At 41.5% G+C, this 16,487-nt stretch overlaps 1 protein-coding gene across 1 annotated transcript in view; it reads right to left on the bottom strand.

Moving 5' to 3' along the window:
• LOC128605853 (serine/threonine-protein kinase 32C) overlaps positions 1 to 16,487 on the bottom strand; it is a 112,354-nt gene that overhangs the window by 38,615 nt on the left and 57,252 nt on the right. The window contains exon 3 of the mRNA XM_053621658.1: positions 9,751 to 9,902. Within this exon, the coding sequence (XP_053477633.1) occupies positions 9,751 to 9,902 (152 nt within the window). The remainder of the gene's footprint in view (positions 1 to 9,750; positions 9,903 to 16,487) is intronic.

Genomic DNA, 16,487 nt, shown 5'->3' on the forward strand with positions numbered 1-16,487 from the left:
CTCACTTCTACTACTTTCACACACTCATTGCTTTCACACATGCTCACTTCTACTGCTTTCGCACACTCACTGCTTTCACACACTCTCACTTCTACTGCTTTCACACTCTCACATCTACTGCTTCCACACACACTCACTTCTACTGCTTTCACACTCTCACTTCTACTGCTTCCACACACACTCACTTCTACTGCTTTTACACACGCTCACTTCTACTGCTTTCACACACTCTCAATTCTAGTGCTTTCACACACATTCACTTCTACTGCTTTCACACACTCATTTCTATTGCTTTCACACACACTCAATTCGACTGCTTTCACACACTCTCACGTCTACTGCTTCCACACACTCAAATCTACTGCTTTCACACACTCTCTCGTCTACTGCTTTCACACACTCTCTCGTCTACTGCTTTCACACACTCTCACTTCTACTGCTTTCACACACGCTCACTTCTACTGCTTTCACACACGCTCACTTCTACTGCTTTCACACACGCTCATTTCTACTGCTTTCACACTCTCACATCTACTGCTTCCACACAGTCTCACTTCTACTGCTTTCACACACTCACTTCTACTGCTTTCACACACTCTCACTTCGACTGCTTTCACACACTCTCACTTCTACTGCCTTCACACACTCACTTCTACTGCCTTCACACACTCTCACTTCTACTGCTTTCACACACTCTCACTTCTACTGCTTTCACACACTCACTGCTTTCACACATGCTCACTTCTACTGCTTTCACACACTCTCACGTCTACTGCTTCCACACACTCTCACTTCTACTGCTTTCACACTCACTTCTACTGCTTTTACACACGCCCACTTCTACTGCTTTTACACACGCTCACTTCTACTGCTTTCACACATGCTCACTTCTACTGCTTTCACACACTCTCAATTCTAGTGCTTTCACACACACTCATTTCGACTGCTTTCACACACGCTCACTTCTACTGCTTTCACACACTCACTTCTACTGCTTTCACACTCTCACATCTACTGCTTCCCCACACTCTCACTTCTACTGCTTCCACACACTCTCACTTGTACTGCTTCCACACACTCTCACTTGTACTGCTTTCACACACTCACTGCTTTCACACATGCTCACTTCTACTGCTTTCACACTCTCACATCTACTGCTTCCACACACTCTCACTTCTACTGCTTCCACACACTCTCATGTCTACTGCTTTCATACACTCTCACGTCTACTGCTTTCACACACTCATTTCTACTGCTTTCACACACTCACTTCTACTGCTTTCACACACTCTCACTTCGACTGCTTTCACACACTCTCACTTCTACTGCCTTCACACACTCACTTCTACTGCCTTCACACACTCTCACTTCTACTGCTTTCACACACTCACTGCTTTCACACATGCTCACTTCTACTGCTTTCACACACTCACTGCTTTCACACACTCTCACTTCTACTGCTTTCACACACTCTCACGTCTACTGCTTCCACACACTCTCACTTCTACTGCTTCCACACACTCTCACGTCTACTGCTTTCACACACTCATTTCTACTGCTTTCACACTCTCACTTCTACTGCTTTCACACACTCATTTCTACTGCTTTCACACACTCTCACTTCTACTGCCTTCACACACTCACTTCTACTGCCTTCACACACTCTCACTTCTACTGCTTTCACACACTCTCACTTCTACTGCTTTCACACACTCACTGCTTTCACACATGCTCACTTCTACTGCTTTCACACACTCACTGCTTTCACACACTCTCACTTCTACTGCTTTCACACTCTCACATCTACTGCTTCTCCACACTCTCACTTCTACTGCTTCCACACACACTCACTTCTACTGCTTTCACACATGCTCACTTCTACTGCTTTCACACACTCACTGCTTTCACACACTCTCACTTCTACTGCTTTCACACTCTCACATCTACTGCTTCCACACACTCTCACTTCTACTGCTTTCACACACTCTCACGTCTACTGCTTTCACACACTCTCACTTCTACTGCTTTCACACACTCTCACTTCTACTGCCTTCACACACTCACTTCTACTGCCTTCACACACTCTCACTTCTACTGCTTTCACACACTCTCACTTCTACTGCTTTCACACACTCACTGCTTTCACACATGCTCACTTCTACTGCTTTCACACACTCTCACGTCTACTGCTTCCACACACTCTCACTTCTACTGCTTTCACACACTCACTTCTACTGCTTTCACACACGCTCACTTCTACTGCTTTTACACACGCCCACTTCTACTGCTTTCACACACGCTCACTTCTACTGCTTTCACACACGCTCACTTCTACTGCTTTCACACACTCTCAATTCTAGTGCTTTCACACACAATCACTTCTACTGCTTTCACACACACTCATTTCTATTGCTTTCACACACACTCATTTCGACTGCTTTCACACACTCACTTCTACTGCTTCCACACTCTCACTTCTACTGCTTTCACACTCTCACATCTACTGCTTCCCCACACTCTCACTTCTACTGCTTTCACACACTCATTTCTACTGCTTTCACACACTCACTTCGACTGCTTTCACACACTCTTACTTTGACTGCTTTCACACACTCACTTCCACTGCTTTCACACACTCTCACTTCAACTGCTTTCACACACTCTCACTTCGACTGCCTTCACACACTCACTTCTACTGCCTTCACACACTCTCACTTCTACTGCTTTCACACACACTCAATTCTAGTGCTTTCACACACACTCACTTCTACTGCTTTCACAATCTCACATCTACTGCTTTCACACACTTATTTCTACTGCTCCCACACACTCTCACTTCTACTGCTTCCACACACACTCACTTCTACTGCTTTTACACACGCTCACTTCTACTGCTTTCACACACTCTCAATTCTAGTGCTTTCACACACATTTACTTCTACTGCTTTCACACACTCTCAATTCTAGTGCTTTCACACACACTCAATTTGACTGCTTTCACACACTCTCACGTCTACTGCTTCCACACACTCAAATCTACTGCTTTCACACACTCTCGATTCTAGTGCTTTCACACACTCTCTCGTCTACTGCTTTCACACACTCTCACTTCTACTGCTTTTACACACGCTCACTTCTACTGCTTTCACACACGCTCACTTCTACTGCTTTCACACACGCTCACTTCTACTGCTTTCACACACACTCATTTCTATTGCTTTCACAAACGCTCATTTCTACTGCTTTCACACACTCACTTCTACTGCTTCCACACTCTCACTTCTACTGCTTTCACACACTCTCACTTCTACTGCTTTCACACACTCTCACTTCTACTGCTTTCACACACTCTCACTTCTACTGCTTTCACACACTCACTTCTACTGCTTTCACACACGCTCACTTCTACTGCTTTTACACACGCCCACTTCTACTGCTTTTACACACGCTCACTTCTACTGCTTTCACACACGCTCACTTCTACTGCTTTCACACACACTCATTTCTATTGCTTTCACACACACTCATTTCGACTGCTTTCACACACTCACTGCTTTCACACATGCTCACTTCTACTGCTTTCACACACTCACTGCTTTCACAAACACTCATTTCTACTGCTTTCACACACTCACTTCTACTGCTTCCACACTCTCACTTCTACTGCTTTCACACTCTCACATCTACTGCTTCCACACTCTCACTTCTACTGCTTTCACACACTCTCACGTCTACTGCTTTCACACACTCTCACTTCTACTGCTTTCACACACTCTCACTTCTACTGCTTTCACACACTCACTTCTACTGCTTTCACACACGCTCACTTCTACTGCTTTTACACACGCCCACTTCTACTGCTTTTACACACGCTCACTTTTACTGCTTTCACACACACACTCATTTCTATTGCTTTCACACACACTCATTTCGACTGCTTTCACACACTCTCACTTCTACTGCTTTCACACACTCACTTCTACTGCTTTCACACACTCATTTCTACTGCTTTCACACACTCACTTCGACTGCTTTCACACACTCTCACTTCCACTGCTTTCACACACTCATTTCGACTGCTTTCACACACTCTCACTTCAACTGCTTTCACACACTCATTTCTACTGCTTTCATACACTCACTTCTACTGCTTCCACACACTCTCACTTCTACTGCTTCCACACACACTCACTTCTACTGCTTTTACACACGCTCACTTCTACTGCTTTCACACACTCTCAATTCTAGTGCTTTCACACACACTCAATTCGACTGCTTTCACACACTCTCACGTCTACTGCTTCCACACACTCAAATCTACTGCTTTCACACACTCTCGATTCTAGTGCTTTCACACACTCTCTCGTCTACTGCTTTCACACACTCTCACTTCTACTGCTTTCACACACTCTCACTTCTACTGCTTTTACACACTCTCACTTCTACTGCTTTCACACACGCTCATTTCTACTGCTTTCACAAACACTCATTTCTACTGCTTTCACACACTCACTTCTACTGCTTCCACACTCTCACTTCTACTGCTTTCACACTCTCACATCTACTGCTTCCACACACTCTCACTTCTACTGCTTCCACACTCTCACTTCTACTGCTTTCACACACTCTCACGTCTACTGCTTTCACACACTCTCACTTCTACTGCTTTCACACACTCTCACTTCTACTGCTTTCACACACTCACTTCTACTGCTTTCACACACGCTCACTTCTACTGCTTTCACACACGCTCACTTCTACTGCTTTTACACACGCCCACTTCTACTGCTTTTACACACGCTCACTTCTACTGCTTTCACACACGCTCACTTCTACTGCTTTCACACACACTCATTTCTATTGCTTTCACACACACTCATTTCGACTGCTTTCACACACTCTCACTTCTACTGCTTTCACACACTCACTTCTACTGCTTCCACACTCTCACTTCTACTGCTTTCACACTCACATCTACTGCTTCCCCACACTCTCACTTCTACTGCTTTCACACTCTCACATCTACTGCTTCCCCACACTCTCACTTCTACTGCTTCCACACACTCTCACTTCTACTGCTTTCACACACTCACTGCTTTCACAATGCTCACTTCTACTGCTTTCACACACTCACTGCTTTCACACACTCTCACTTCTACTGCTTTCACACACTCACTTCTACTGCTTCCACACTCTCACTTCTACTGCTTTCACACACTCACTTCTACTGCTTTCACACACTCACTTCTACTGCTTCCACACTCTCACTTCTACTGCTTTCACACTCTCACTTCTACTGCTTCCACACACTCTCACTTCTACTGCTTTCACACACTCACTGCTTTCACACATGCTCACTTCTTCTGCTTTCACACACTCACTGCTTTCACACACTCTCACTTCTACTGCTTTCACACACTCATTTCTACTGCTTTCACACACTCACTTCTACTGCTTTCACACACTCTCACTTCTACTGCCTTCACACACTCACTTCTACTGCCTTCACACACTCTCACTTCTACTGCTTTCACACACTCTCACTTCTACTGCTTTCACACACTCACTGCTTTCACACACTCTCACTTCTACTGCTTTCACACTCTCACATCTACTGCTTCCACACACTCTCACATCTACTGCTTCCACACACACTCACTTCTACTGCTTTCACACACACTCACTTCTACTGCTTTCACACACACTCACTTCTATTGCTTTCACACACACTCACTTCTACTGCTTTCATACACACTCACTTCTATTGCTTTCACACACTCTCACTTCTACTGCTTCCACACACTCTCACTTCTACTGCTTTCACACACTCACTGCTTTCACACATGCTCACTTCTTCTGCTTTCACACACTCACTGCTTTCATACACTCTCACTTCTACTGCTTTCACACACTCATTTCTACTGCTTTCACACACTCACTTCTACTGCTTTCACACACTCTCACTTCTACTGCCTTCACACACTCACTTCTACTGCCTTCACACACTCTCACTTCTACTGCTTTCACACACTCTCACTTCTACTGCTTTCACACACTCACTGCTTTCACACACTCTCACTTCTACTGCTTTCACACTCTCACATCTACTGCTTCCACACACTCTCACATCTACTGCTTCCACACACACTCACTTCTACTGCTTTCACACACACTCACTTCTACTGCTTTCACACACACTCACTTCTATTGCTTTCACACACACTCACTTCTACTGCTTTCATACACACTCACTTCTATTGCTTTCACACACTCTCACTTCTACTGCTTTCACACACTCATTTCTACTGCTTTCACACACTCTCACTTCTACTGCTTCCACACACTCTCACTTCTACTGCTTTCACACACTCTCACTTCTACTGCTTTCACACACTCACTGCTTTCACACACTCTCACTTCTACTGCTTTCACACTCTCACATCTACTGCTTCCAGACACTCTCACTTCTACTGCTTTCACACACTCACGTCTACTGCTTTCACACACTCTCAGTTCCACTGCTTTCAAACACTCACTTCTACTGCTTTTACACACGCTCACTTCTACTGCTTTCACACACGCTCACTTCTACTGCTTTCACACACATTCACTTCTACTGCTTTCACACACTCATTTCTATTGCTTTCACACACACTCATTCCGACTGCTTTCACACACTCTCACGTCTACTGCTTCCACACACTCAAATCTACTGCTTTCACACACTCTCGATTGTAGTGCTTTCACACACTCTCTCGTCTATTGCTTTCACACACTCACTTCTACTGCTTTCACACACTCTCACTTCTACTGCTTCCACACACTCTCACTTCTACTGCTTCCACACACTCTCACTTCTACTGCTTTCACACACACTCACTTCTACTGCTTTCACACACACTCATTTCGACTGCTTTCACACACACTCATTTCGACTGCTTTCACACACACTCACTTCTACTGCTTTCACACTCTCACATCTACTGCTTCCACACACTCTCACATCTACTGCTTCCACACACTCTCACTTCTACTGCTTCCACACACTCTCACTTCTACTGCTTTCACACACTCTCACTTCTACTGCTTTCACACACTCACTGCTTTCACTCATGCTCACTTCTACTGCTTTCACACACTCTCATTTCTACTGCTTTGTCACACTCATTTCTACTGTTTCCTCGATTCCATTTCACCCTTTGATCCTAATCATTAAGCAGACTACTTGGAAGAACTGCAGTGAGAATGTAAGATGGAATCCCATGTAAATCATTGCTGCATAGCCTAAAGCTACATTTTATGTCCCCAGATATATATACATCTTTACTGTTCTTAGTAAAGGTTTATAGGCTGTGTATACTGCAGGATATAATGTACAATGATCTAGAGCCAAGGTTTAGTCTGTTCATCTGAGTGGAAAAAGCTACCAGGTCTGTGGGAGAGATGATTCATAAAAAAGGTCATTAAGAAAGCAGTGTTTTCCTACCAGAATTGCCATAAGAAGAGCTTAATTCCTAAGGCAATGCAATGAGAAAGGGGGTGGGGGGAAGGGGCAGCATTTTCCCATCAGTCGCACTTGCACTGTCAAAACCTCCTTAAACTTCAGTTCCTTCTTCAATACACACATGCAGAGCTGAGCATAATGCTCTCCTTAGACAGAGCTAGGCATTATAAGGATGCAGTGTATAACACTCATAACACTTTCCAAAACCACAAGGGAAGAGAAAGTAACACAACGCAGTCCCCTAACCAAGCTGTGCTGCAGGAACACAATGAGGCTAGCATGATTAATACACCCTAAAAAAGAAGAACCTAGAACCTGACAGGATGCCAGGAACAAACAGACTGCCAGGTCTATGAGGCTGTTCAGAAAGTTAGTTATGTTTCTGTAACTCTTTCTGAATTTCTCTGACAGCAGGAACAGCTGTGGTTTGAGCAGGAGGCAGTTGGAAGGTGGTCAGTCATGCAGCTAGCGTAAATGCTTCCTCGCGTCTAGTAAGAGAGGAAAGACAGGTGGACGTTTGATTACAGAAATGTCTGTCTGTCTAACAGCTGTGTCTGTGCGCCAACGCTGATGGGTTTGCAGTGCCAATCAGCCAGGTCCATCCATATGGTTTGCGAGAACGGGGCGGCATTCTAAACAGAGAGGGGGAAATGACTGAAATGTGTGCCGCTCAAACAAACACATGCAGACAGATGGAAACTTCCCCACAGCAGCCATGCTCAGATTTACAGTGTCTTGAGGGTGGATAGTATAATATTAATGAATTTTTTTTTTTGCATGCACTATTTCAGGCACACGTGTGTGTATATGTGTACGTGTGTGTGTGTGTGTGTATATATATATATATATATATATATATATATATATATATATATATATATATATATATATATATATATATATATATATATATATACACACATACATACATATACATACACACACACACACACACGCAATCAAAATTATTCAACCCCCACTGCAAATCAGGTTTATTGTCAAAATTTACAGACTTTCAGCGGTTTGCGATGAACAAATCAAATAAAAGCAATTGAAATAGTTCAACACATCGAATGCTTCAAGTGGTTTCCCCAAATTCAACTGAAAATGCAACTTATAATGATTTCTCCAGTTTCGAAATTATTCAACCCCTTCATGGCAAACATCTTTAGTACTTAGTAAAAGATCCTTTTGCTGTTATGACCTGCTGCAAATGAGCTACATAGCCAGACACCAGCTCACCAGCTGTGTGTGTGTGTGAATGTGTGTGTATAATTTTTTAAATATATATTATTTCATATTGCCTCTGTACACCACCACTATGGATTTGAAATGAAGCAAGCAAGCTTTGAAGTGTAGTCTTTCAGCTTTAACTCAAGCGGTTTAACAAAAATATTGCATTAACCGTTTAGGAATTTTTTTTTTTTTTTTACAGACTCCCTCCATTTTCTAAAGTAACTGGACAACTAACTGCTAAGCAGTTTGATAGCCAGGTGTGGCCTGTTTCCTCATTATTTCATGACAAATTAATGAGATCAAAAGGTCTGGAGTTGATTCCAAGTGTTGAATTTACATTTGGTAGCTGTTCATAGGAACTCTCAATATGCAGTCCAAAGAAGTGTCGATGCAAGTGAAGGAGGCCATCATTAGACTGAAAAAACAAAACAGACCTATCGGTGAGATCAAAGAAACTATAAGAGTGGCCAAATCAACAACTTGGTACATTCTTAAAAAGAAGGAATGCACTGGTGAGCTCAGCAACACCAAAAGGCCTGGAAGACCATGGAAGACAGCTAAAGTGGATGCTCACAGAATTCTTTCCTTGGTGAAGAAAAACCCCTCCACAACATCTGGTCAAATCAATACTACTCTGGAGGAGGTAGGCATATCATTATCAAAATCTACAATCAAGAGATGCCTTCCTGAATGTAAATACAGACTGTTTACCTCACGCTGCAAGCTGCAAACACTCAAGAACAGAAAGGCTGTGAATTTCTACATTGCACCAAAAAGTTCTAAGATATAAGTTAGAAGTCAGACAGAAAGAATGCCTTATGCCTTAGTAGCAAAATATGCACTAGCAGGAGAGCTAATGGATGAGAGCGAGAGAAAATGAGACATAATTGCTATAACCATGCATATGTTACAAGACACTTTTGAAAGCACTTATGCAGACAACGTACACATAGAACCATCATTCTGCATGCAGAATACATAAAAGAAGTGAAAAAACACAGGATAGTCACCAGAGGTTGACTAAAAAAACATGTTCAATGTCCTGTAGGATCTCTAGCTCTCTAAAGACGTTTCGGACCTCATCTCGCTCTATGCACTGCTGTTTGTTCATGTACTTCATGGCGTACATCTTCTCTGTGTCACGCTTCTGCACAATACACACCTGCAGAGGAGAACAAACACACATATACATGCACAGAGTGAGATAGTTTACAAAGACGCACCTAGACATGAACTGTTAAAGATGACATTTTCTTCAGAAACTTTCTTTTTCTTAAGAATTTAAGCACAACCTGCTTTAAGTGAGAAATAGTTTATGGATACAGTGGGGGGAAATAAGTTTTGCACACGTCAACATTTTTTTCAGTAAATATATTTACAATTAATTCTATTCACATGAAATTTTCATCAGACATCAGTATTAACTCAAGAAATTCAGAAATATAATATAGGGGGTGTAATTACTTACGGATTTCAGCTGATTCCTTCCCTTACCTTGCCTTGGAGAACTGCTTTTTCTTAGCGTGTTCAATACTTTTTTCCTGTGTCATTCCACTTTATTACACATAATGTTATGAATTCTTTATATTTCTAGATTTCTTGAGTTAATACTGATGTCTGGTGAAAATTTCTTGTGAATAACCTCATTGGAAATATATTTACTGAAAAAAATGTTTACGCATCCAATACTTATTTCCTTCACGGTATCTGTCCACTGTGCAGGCTCGCATAATCCTCCAAAACAGAGTTGCTAGAGCTTCAGCTGTGTATTTTTCTTTTTCAGAAGTGTCGCTTCTTTTGTGCCAAATAGGTCATTATACAACAAATACAAAAAAAAAAAGATCTGCCTGTAATGTTATCCACTTTTTGTAAGTGTGAAATGTAACCCACCCACAAGTGTAGCGGTTTTGTGTACAATATAAAATGATAAAATCTTTTGTGTGATATTCCTCTACATGAGAAACCATGAAACACTAACAATTCAAAGGGCACTAATGAGCACACAATGATCCATAATGAACCATACTGAGATTTGGTCCTGAATTGCTCTCTCTTGAATTATATGTCTGATGATATTATTATTATTAATTCTGATTGATCAATGTCTATGGTTAATGTGAAATTTGTGCACATTTTTGGTCTCAAAAGAGAAGTTTCAAATGTTTTGATAGATGACATTCAGTATGTTCATGAAAGGCTGAGGCTTAACACCTTTATCATGAGGCTTAAACTGGGGTCATTTATTCGGACAACTAGGCGACAGTTAAGGTCACCCTGTCAGATTATAATGCAAAGGAATAGGGGGGTATATAAATATGGCCTATCCTTTGCCCTGAAAAAGTGGGAGGAAAAAAGAGGCTATGCTGCACTCATCGAATGTCATGTGATACTTTGTGAGATTTATTTTTCACAAAGGGAATATTAAGTGTTAAGTTATTTGGCTGTTATTACTTTTTTATTTTTCCTTTTCCCCCTATGCATAATTAAAACTGCTTTGTTAGAGAAATTCCTTGAATACATTTTTCTTTGAGTGGTATTTTTAGACTGATTTTTCATCCTTTAGTCATCCAGTTATCCACTTAATTTGTGGGGGCCCAAAGCATACACAGCCCCTCCCCTCCCCACCTCATCCCCAGACAATGCACTATTCTAAACTGTTCCTTACTGTATGTATTGCTATCATTTTGCACTATTTTATCCATCATATAATAATCTTTCCTAATAATCATGAGTATCTCACTATATGCACACCACTGGTTAAATTTGGCCATTTTTCTGACTTATCACACATAACTGTGACCTGCGTAGTGTCTTCTTCACCTTGTTCATTTTATGATCTGAATATACAGCACTAACTACACTAGCATTCCACTCATTGGAGGATGATCATGAGCTGAAGAACACGCATTGCTCTGTCAGAACAAGCTGTTCAGCTCTGGGATTCTGACAGACTCCCTGGTGATGCCAGATGTTTCCCCTGGATCATCTGAGCCTAAAATGTAAAGCACATTAAAGAAAAAGATCCTTTTAATCTCCTTGTTCGTGTAATCCCCTGTGTTTTGCAGCACAATCTTGCCAGGTAGTGTTGCTGCTTCACAGCTACAGGGTCTCTGGTTTGACCTGGATCTCGGGTTAACGTCTGTGTTTAGTTTCACAATGTTCTCCTGGTGGGATTCCTCCGGGTTCTCCGGTTTCCTCACACCACCCCAAAAAAAAATTGGTAGGTGGATTGGCTATGCTAAATTGCCCCAAGATGTGAACGTATGGTGCAATGCACTGCTGACCCATCCAGGGATGCACTGCAGATTCATTGCAACTTTGACCAGATTAAAGCGGTTACTGACTGAATTAATCATTAGTAAACTGTTAGTCCCATACCAATGCTTGCATACACAAGCTAATTGTGCTACACAATATGGTATGTGGACACCTGACCATCACACCCATATGTGGGTCTTCCTCAAACTCTTCCCACAAATTTGGAAGCACACAATTTTATAGAATGTCCTTGTATGCTGTAACATCATGCTTTCTCTTCACTGGAACTAAAAGGCCCAAACCTGTTCAATCATGACAATGCCCCTGTTCACAAAGCATGGTCCATAAAGACATGGTTTGCCCATGTCGGTGTGGAAAAATTTGAGTGAACCGCATAGAGCCGTCAACCCAAATGAGAATCTTCAGGATGAACTGGAATGCCAACTATGCACCAAGACTTCTTGACCAACATCAGTGCTCAATCCTCAGTAATGCTCTTGTGGCTGAACGAGCACAAATCCACACAGCTACACTCCAAAATCTAGTGGAAAGACTTTGCAGAAAAGTAGAGCCTATTAGAGCAGCAAAGGGGGTGAGTAATCCCATATTAATTCCTATGGTTTTGGAAAGGGGAACAACCATTTCCAAAAATATATATATATTTTTTTGATAAACCTGTGTTTTGTTTGCAATTGTTTGATATCCATGAGAGCAGAGTATTTTTGTGAATGTTTTGAACAAAAGATCAAAAGGTCCAACAATAAACACAATTTTTTTGAGCTTTCTTTGCTCATATTTACCAAAGGTGCCAATATTAGTGGAGGGTACTGTATTATACAAAAATGTCATGATAATGTAACATGGATGGAACAATGTTTATACTGTAGTCATACTCATGGATAACTAGAACATACAAGAACAGGCTGTTAATTCACTGTCCCACTGTCTCATGTCCTGATTTAATTGAGCTGTGCTGTAATTACAGCTGGCCCAATTCCATCTCTCCCTATCGCCCAGGTTTTGTTGTCACAGTTGTACATTTGAGCGTTAGCTTTCTGGATTAAAATGAAAAGTGCTGTTGTGCCACATCTGATGTGAATTTGGGGTAAGAAAAAAAAAAAAAAGATTTTAAAAAGTATGTCAAGGCTTAACTAAGCCTGCAGATATACCCAGTTTAATACATCTGCTGCTTGGTTTGCCTGTCCTCCATCTTTAAATCAGAGCACAGAGGTTAGGATAGAGGTTATAAATGAACTTTGATCGTGGAAAGGCCATGTGTGTTGCAACAGCATCATCCCCATAGAGTTATTCATATTCTAGTACTTCAGTGGTGCAGGCAATAACAGGGAAATGTGAAATAAACAACTTCTGCTTAGCAGCACCGTTAGCAGTAAGTTGTTATTGGGTCATCTCTCTGGCACAGAAACAACAGAAAATACTGTCTTGCAGTTATATAATATTGACCATAAGAGCTGTAAATGCAGTATCTGTAAATCTTTGGAATTTATTACCAGCTGAAGTCTAGCAAGTTCAAACTAAACCGATCTCGATAGACCGGGTTTAACGATCTACTGTAAACTAGCCCTCCTGCTCTTCAGAGGAAACTTCAACGGTTTGTTTCATTGCTGTTTCCTTGCCATCATTGAATTGTTTTCAAATGCCTTGCAGCCGAGCGTTCTCTCCCCTAAGTGCCAATCTAAGACAATCTAAGACACTCTCTCTCTCTCTCTCTCTCTCTCTCACTCACTCACTCACTCACTCTCTCTCTCTCTCTCTCTCTGTCTCTCTCCCCCTCTCTCTCGCTCTCTAATCTAGCAGATAGAGCATCCCCTGTGGTCTGTCAGCGGAAGAGTTTTTGTGTGAAAGATCAAATCCTTCCACATTGAATCCACAAGAAACCATATCTCAGAGCTGCCTGCTTCTGTACTGTAGCAGATGATCCACACTATTATATTTCACACTAGTCTGTGGCTGCTTGGCTAGAGATCTGGCTGGGAACTCAAGAGACAAAGACAGGTACAGAGTATGGAAAGCGCACAGATGATAGAAATTATTTTAAGCGCTGCTTACAGGCTCAGTACAGAATGGCAATTAATCCAAACAAATGCAAATGTTTTAAATCTGTACATTTAAAGGGATACTAGTCTTTTTTTTTTTTTTTAAACGTAATCTGTACACTGCAATTGTAGTGCATGTATGATTACCACAGACAAGATTTACGACACTACAGTTTTTCTTTTCAGCATTTCCAGGTACTGAGATAATAATGGGAAACAGGTTTACTCAAAACACACTCCAAATTCAACTCTCTCTGGTAATCAGACATACCAAACAGAGAATAGAAATTAAGCTGGAAAAAGAAATACAGGAGCAGTCCTTTAATAGAAGGTAAACACTATCGAGCCAGAAGCTGCCCCATGAGGAACAAACCCACATACGCTGTACATCAGCCCTGATTCAGAGAAAGATGAAGAGAGACTGGAAGAGAGATAGAGACTTGATTGGTGGTGATAGCTTAAGTCTCTTCATTAAGGTTAGCCAGATGGCCTCTTCCGTGCATCTGAGCAGGAGTGACAGCAGGAAATCTATTAGTAACAACAAAATCAAACTAGCTAATTGCCTTTTTCCCCTTTCTCATCTAGCAGAAACAGACTAGCACAGTCACTGACAAATGTGTTTTCTCCCTCTCCTACGTTCTCTAATCCAGTTCGCAGCCTTTCTTTTTGATTATCATATCTACCTCTCTTTCAGTTACTTCAGGACCGCCACTGAACTACCCTGTCCTTCTGCTGGAATACTTCAAACGGAAAAAAGACGTTCTGACACAGACAGACATCTCGAGCAAGAAAAAAGTGGTGGTTACAGTTCCACTACGACATTTGTTCCTATACCTCTGCCATCTGTGTTTGGTCTAAATATATGGGTCTGTCTACTGTTTACGCCCTTGCTTGAAGCTGTAGAAGCAGGAACACATTTAAGGGAAGATTTGATGATTTTTGTCTCTCTGCTACATTCACTGCCAACGCTGCTGTTTTTGTTTATACTGTATGTTCAGTTTGACAAGGCTGCCATGCCTATTTTAAAAATCAGCCCAAAACACGGCAGCACTCCGAATATGTCCTTTCCACACGCTATACACTGTTTTCTAAAGTCTAACAGCATGGCTACGATTGCAAAATCACATTTTAATATTTAAAAGGTATATCATGCAATACATTGTAATGCTGCAGCATCAGAAATACAAAATTTCTCCATGACAGCAGTTTAAAAGTAGTCCAGTGCAAAACCGATCTGGAAACACTGTGATGTTCTGAAGTCTGCTCGGCTCACTGCTCTCTCAAAACCAGACTGTTCTAAAAAGACATGCACCGAGTCTATTTTGAGTATACTGACAACTCCATGTTCATGGAGGTTCTTTTTTTTTCCATTTAGTTCTTTCATTGTTTGACGTATTCTGTCACGTTTACTTCTCAAATCTGCAAAAATAAGGCAACAGTGGATGCACAAATGTGTCAGGAGGATTGGAATGGAAAGATCCTAAAAAAATAAAATCATTTTTAACACAGAAGCTACCAACATCAGTTATTTCAAAATTCCATTTCACTTCCTGTAGTTGGATCGAATTAGGGTTGCATTATTTTCTCATTTCCATCAAACTGCAATGGATTGCTAGTAAGTGGACTGAGACCATGTCTCTTAGACATGCTCAATCTGGGATGTTTTGCTACCGATGTTTGATCCAAACAGATGAAATACTGCATTATGTCAAAGTTTTATTACAGCCTTCTCTCTTTCTTTTCATCAGCTCTTTTTTTTTTTCATTCTCAGTTTTCTTTTGAAACATTCCTTCTCCTCTCTCCTATTTAACTGATCTTGCTATTATCCCTCTGCCTCTTCTTTGATTTGACTCTGTCCATCCATCTCTTCTCCTACAACCCATCATTGTCCTCCTACAGAGGGTTACCCTGCAGAGTCAAGAGTTAATTAACCTCAGATTATTGCATTTCATATTTCCAGGTGTTTTTTGTCCTGGCACACAGGAAATCTGCAGTCCAGCAGGAGGGAGAGCAATCAGATGCTCAGTTCTGCACTCCTGATGAGACTCACTTTCCTCTGTGCTGCAGAGCTCAGAGACCCACTCAGACATTCACACTGTATCTCTGAGTACATCTAGGAGCTGGTCTGGTGTCAGCGGTTTTCTTCATGTCATGATTACAAGCATAGAAAACGGGTTTTGGATCTGCAGTGCTTTGTGATTACAGAAGTTCGGGTGTCATCAGGACCCGGTCCATTCAGGAGAAGGATGAGTGGAGCCGCACAGAAAATGAGCAGGTTAAAACAAAAATGATTCACTTTTAACGCTAATCGCAAGGGCTATAATCTTCTCAAAATTGGTTCAGAGCATAGGCTGATTAAAATGATCCACTGTGTAGAAGCATTTCTACCCAGATGTACTTTTAGTGCCAACAATAATACATTTACATACATT

The sequence above is a fragment of the Ictalurus furcatus genome, chromosome 3 (genome assembly GCF_023375685.1).
Source record: "Ictalurus furcatus strain D&B chromosome 3, Billie_1.0, whole genome shotgun sequence".
Classification (NCBI taxonomy): Eukaryota; Metazoa; Chordata; class Actinopteri; order Siluriformes; family Ictaluridae; genus Ictalurus; species Ictalurus furcatus.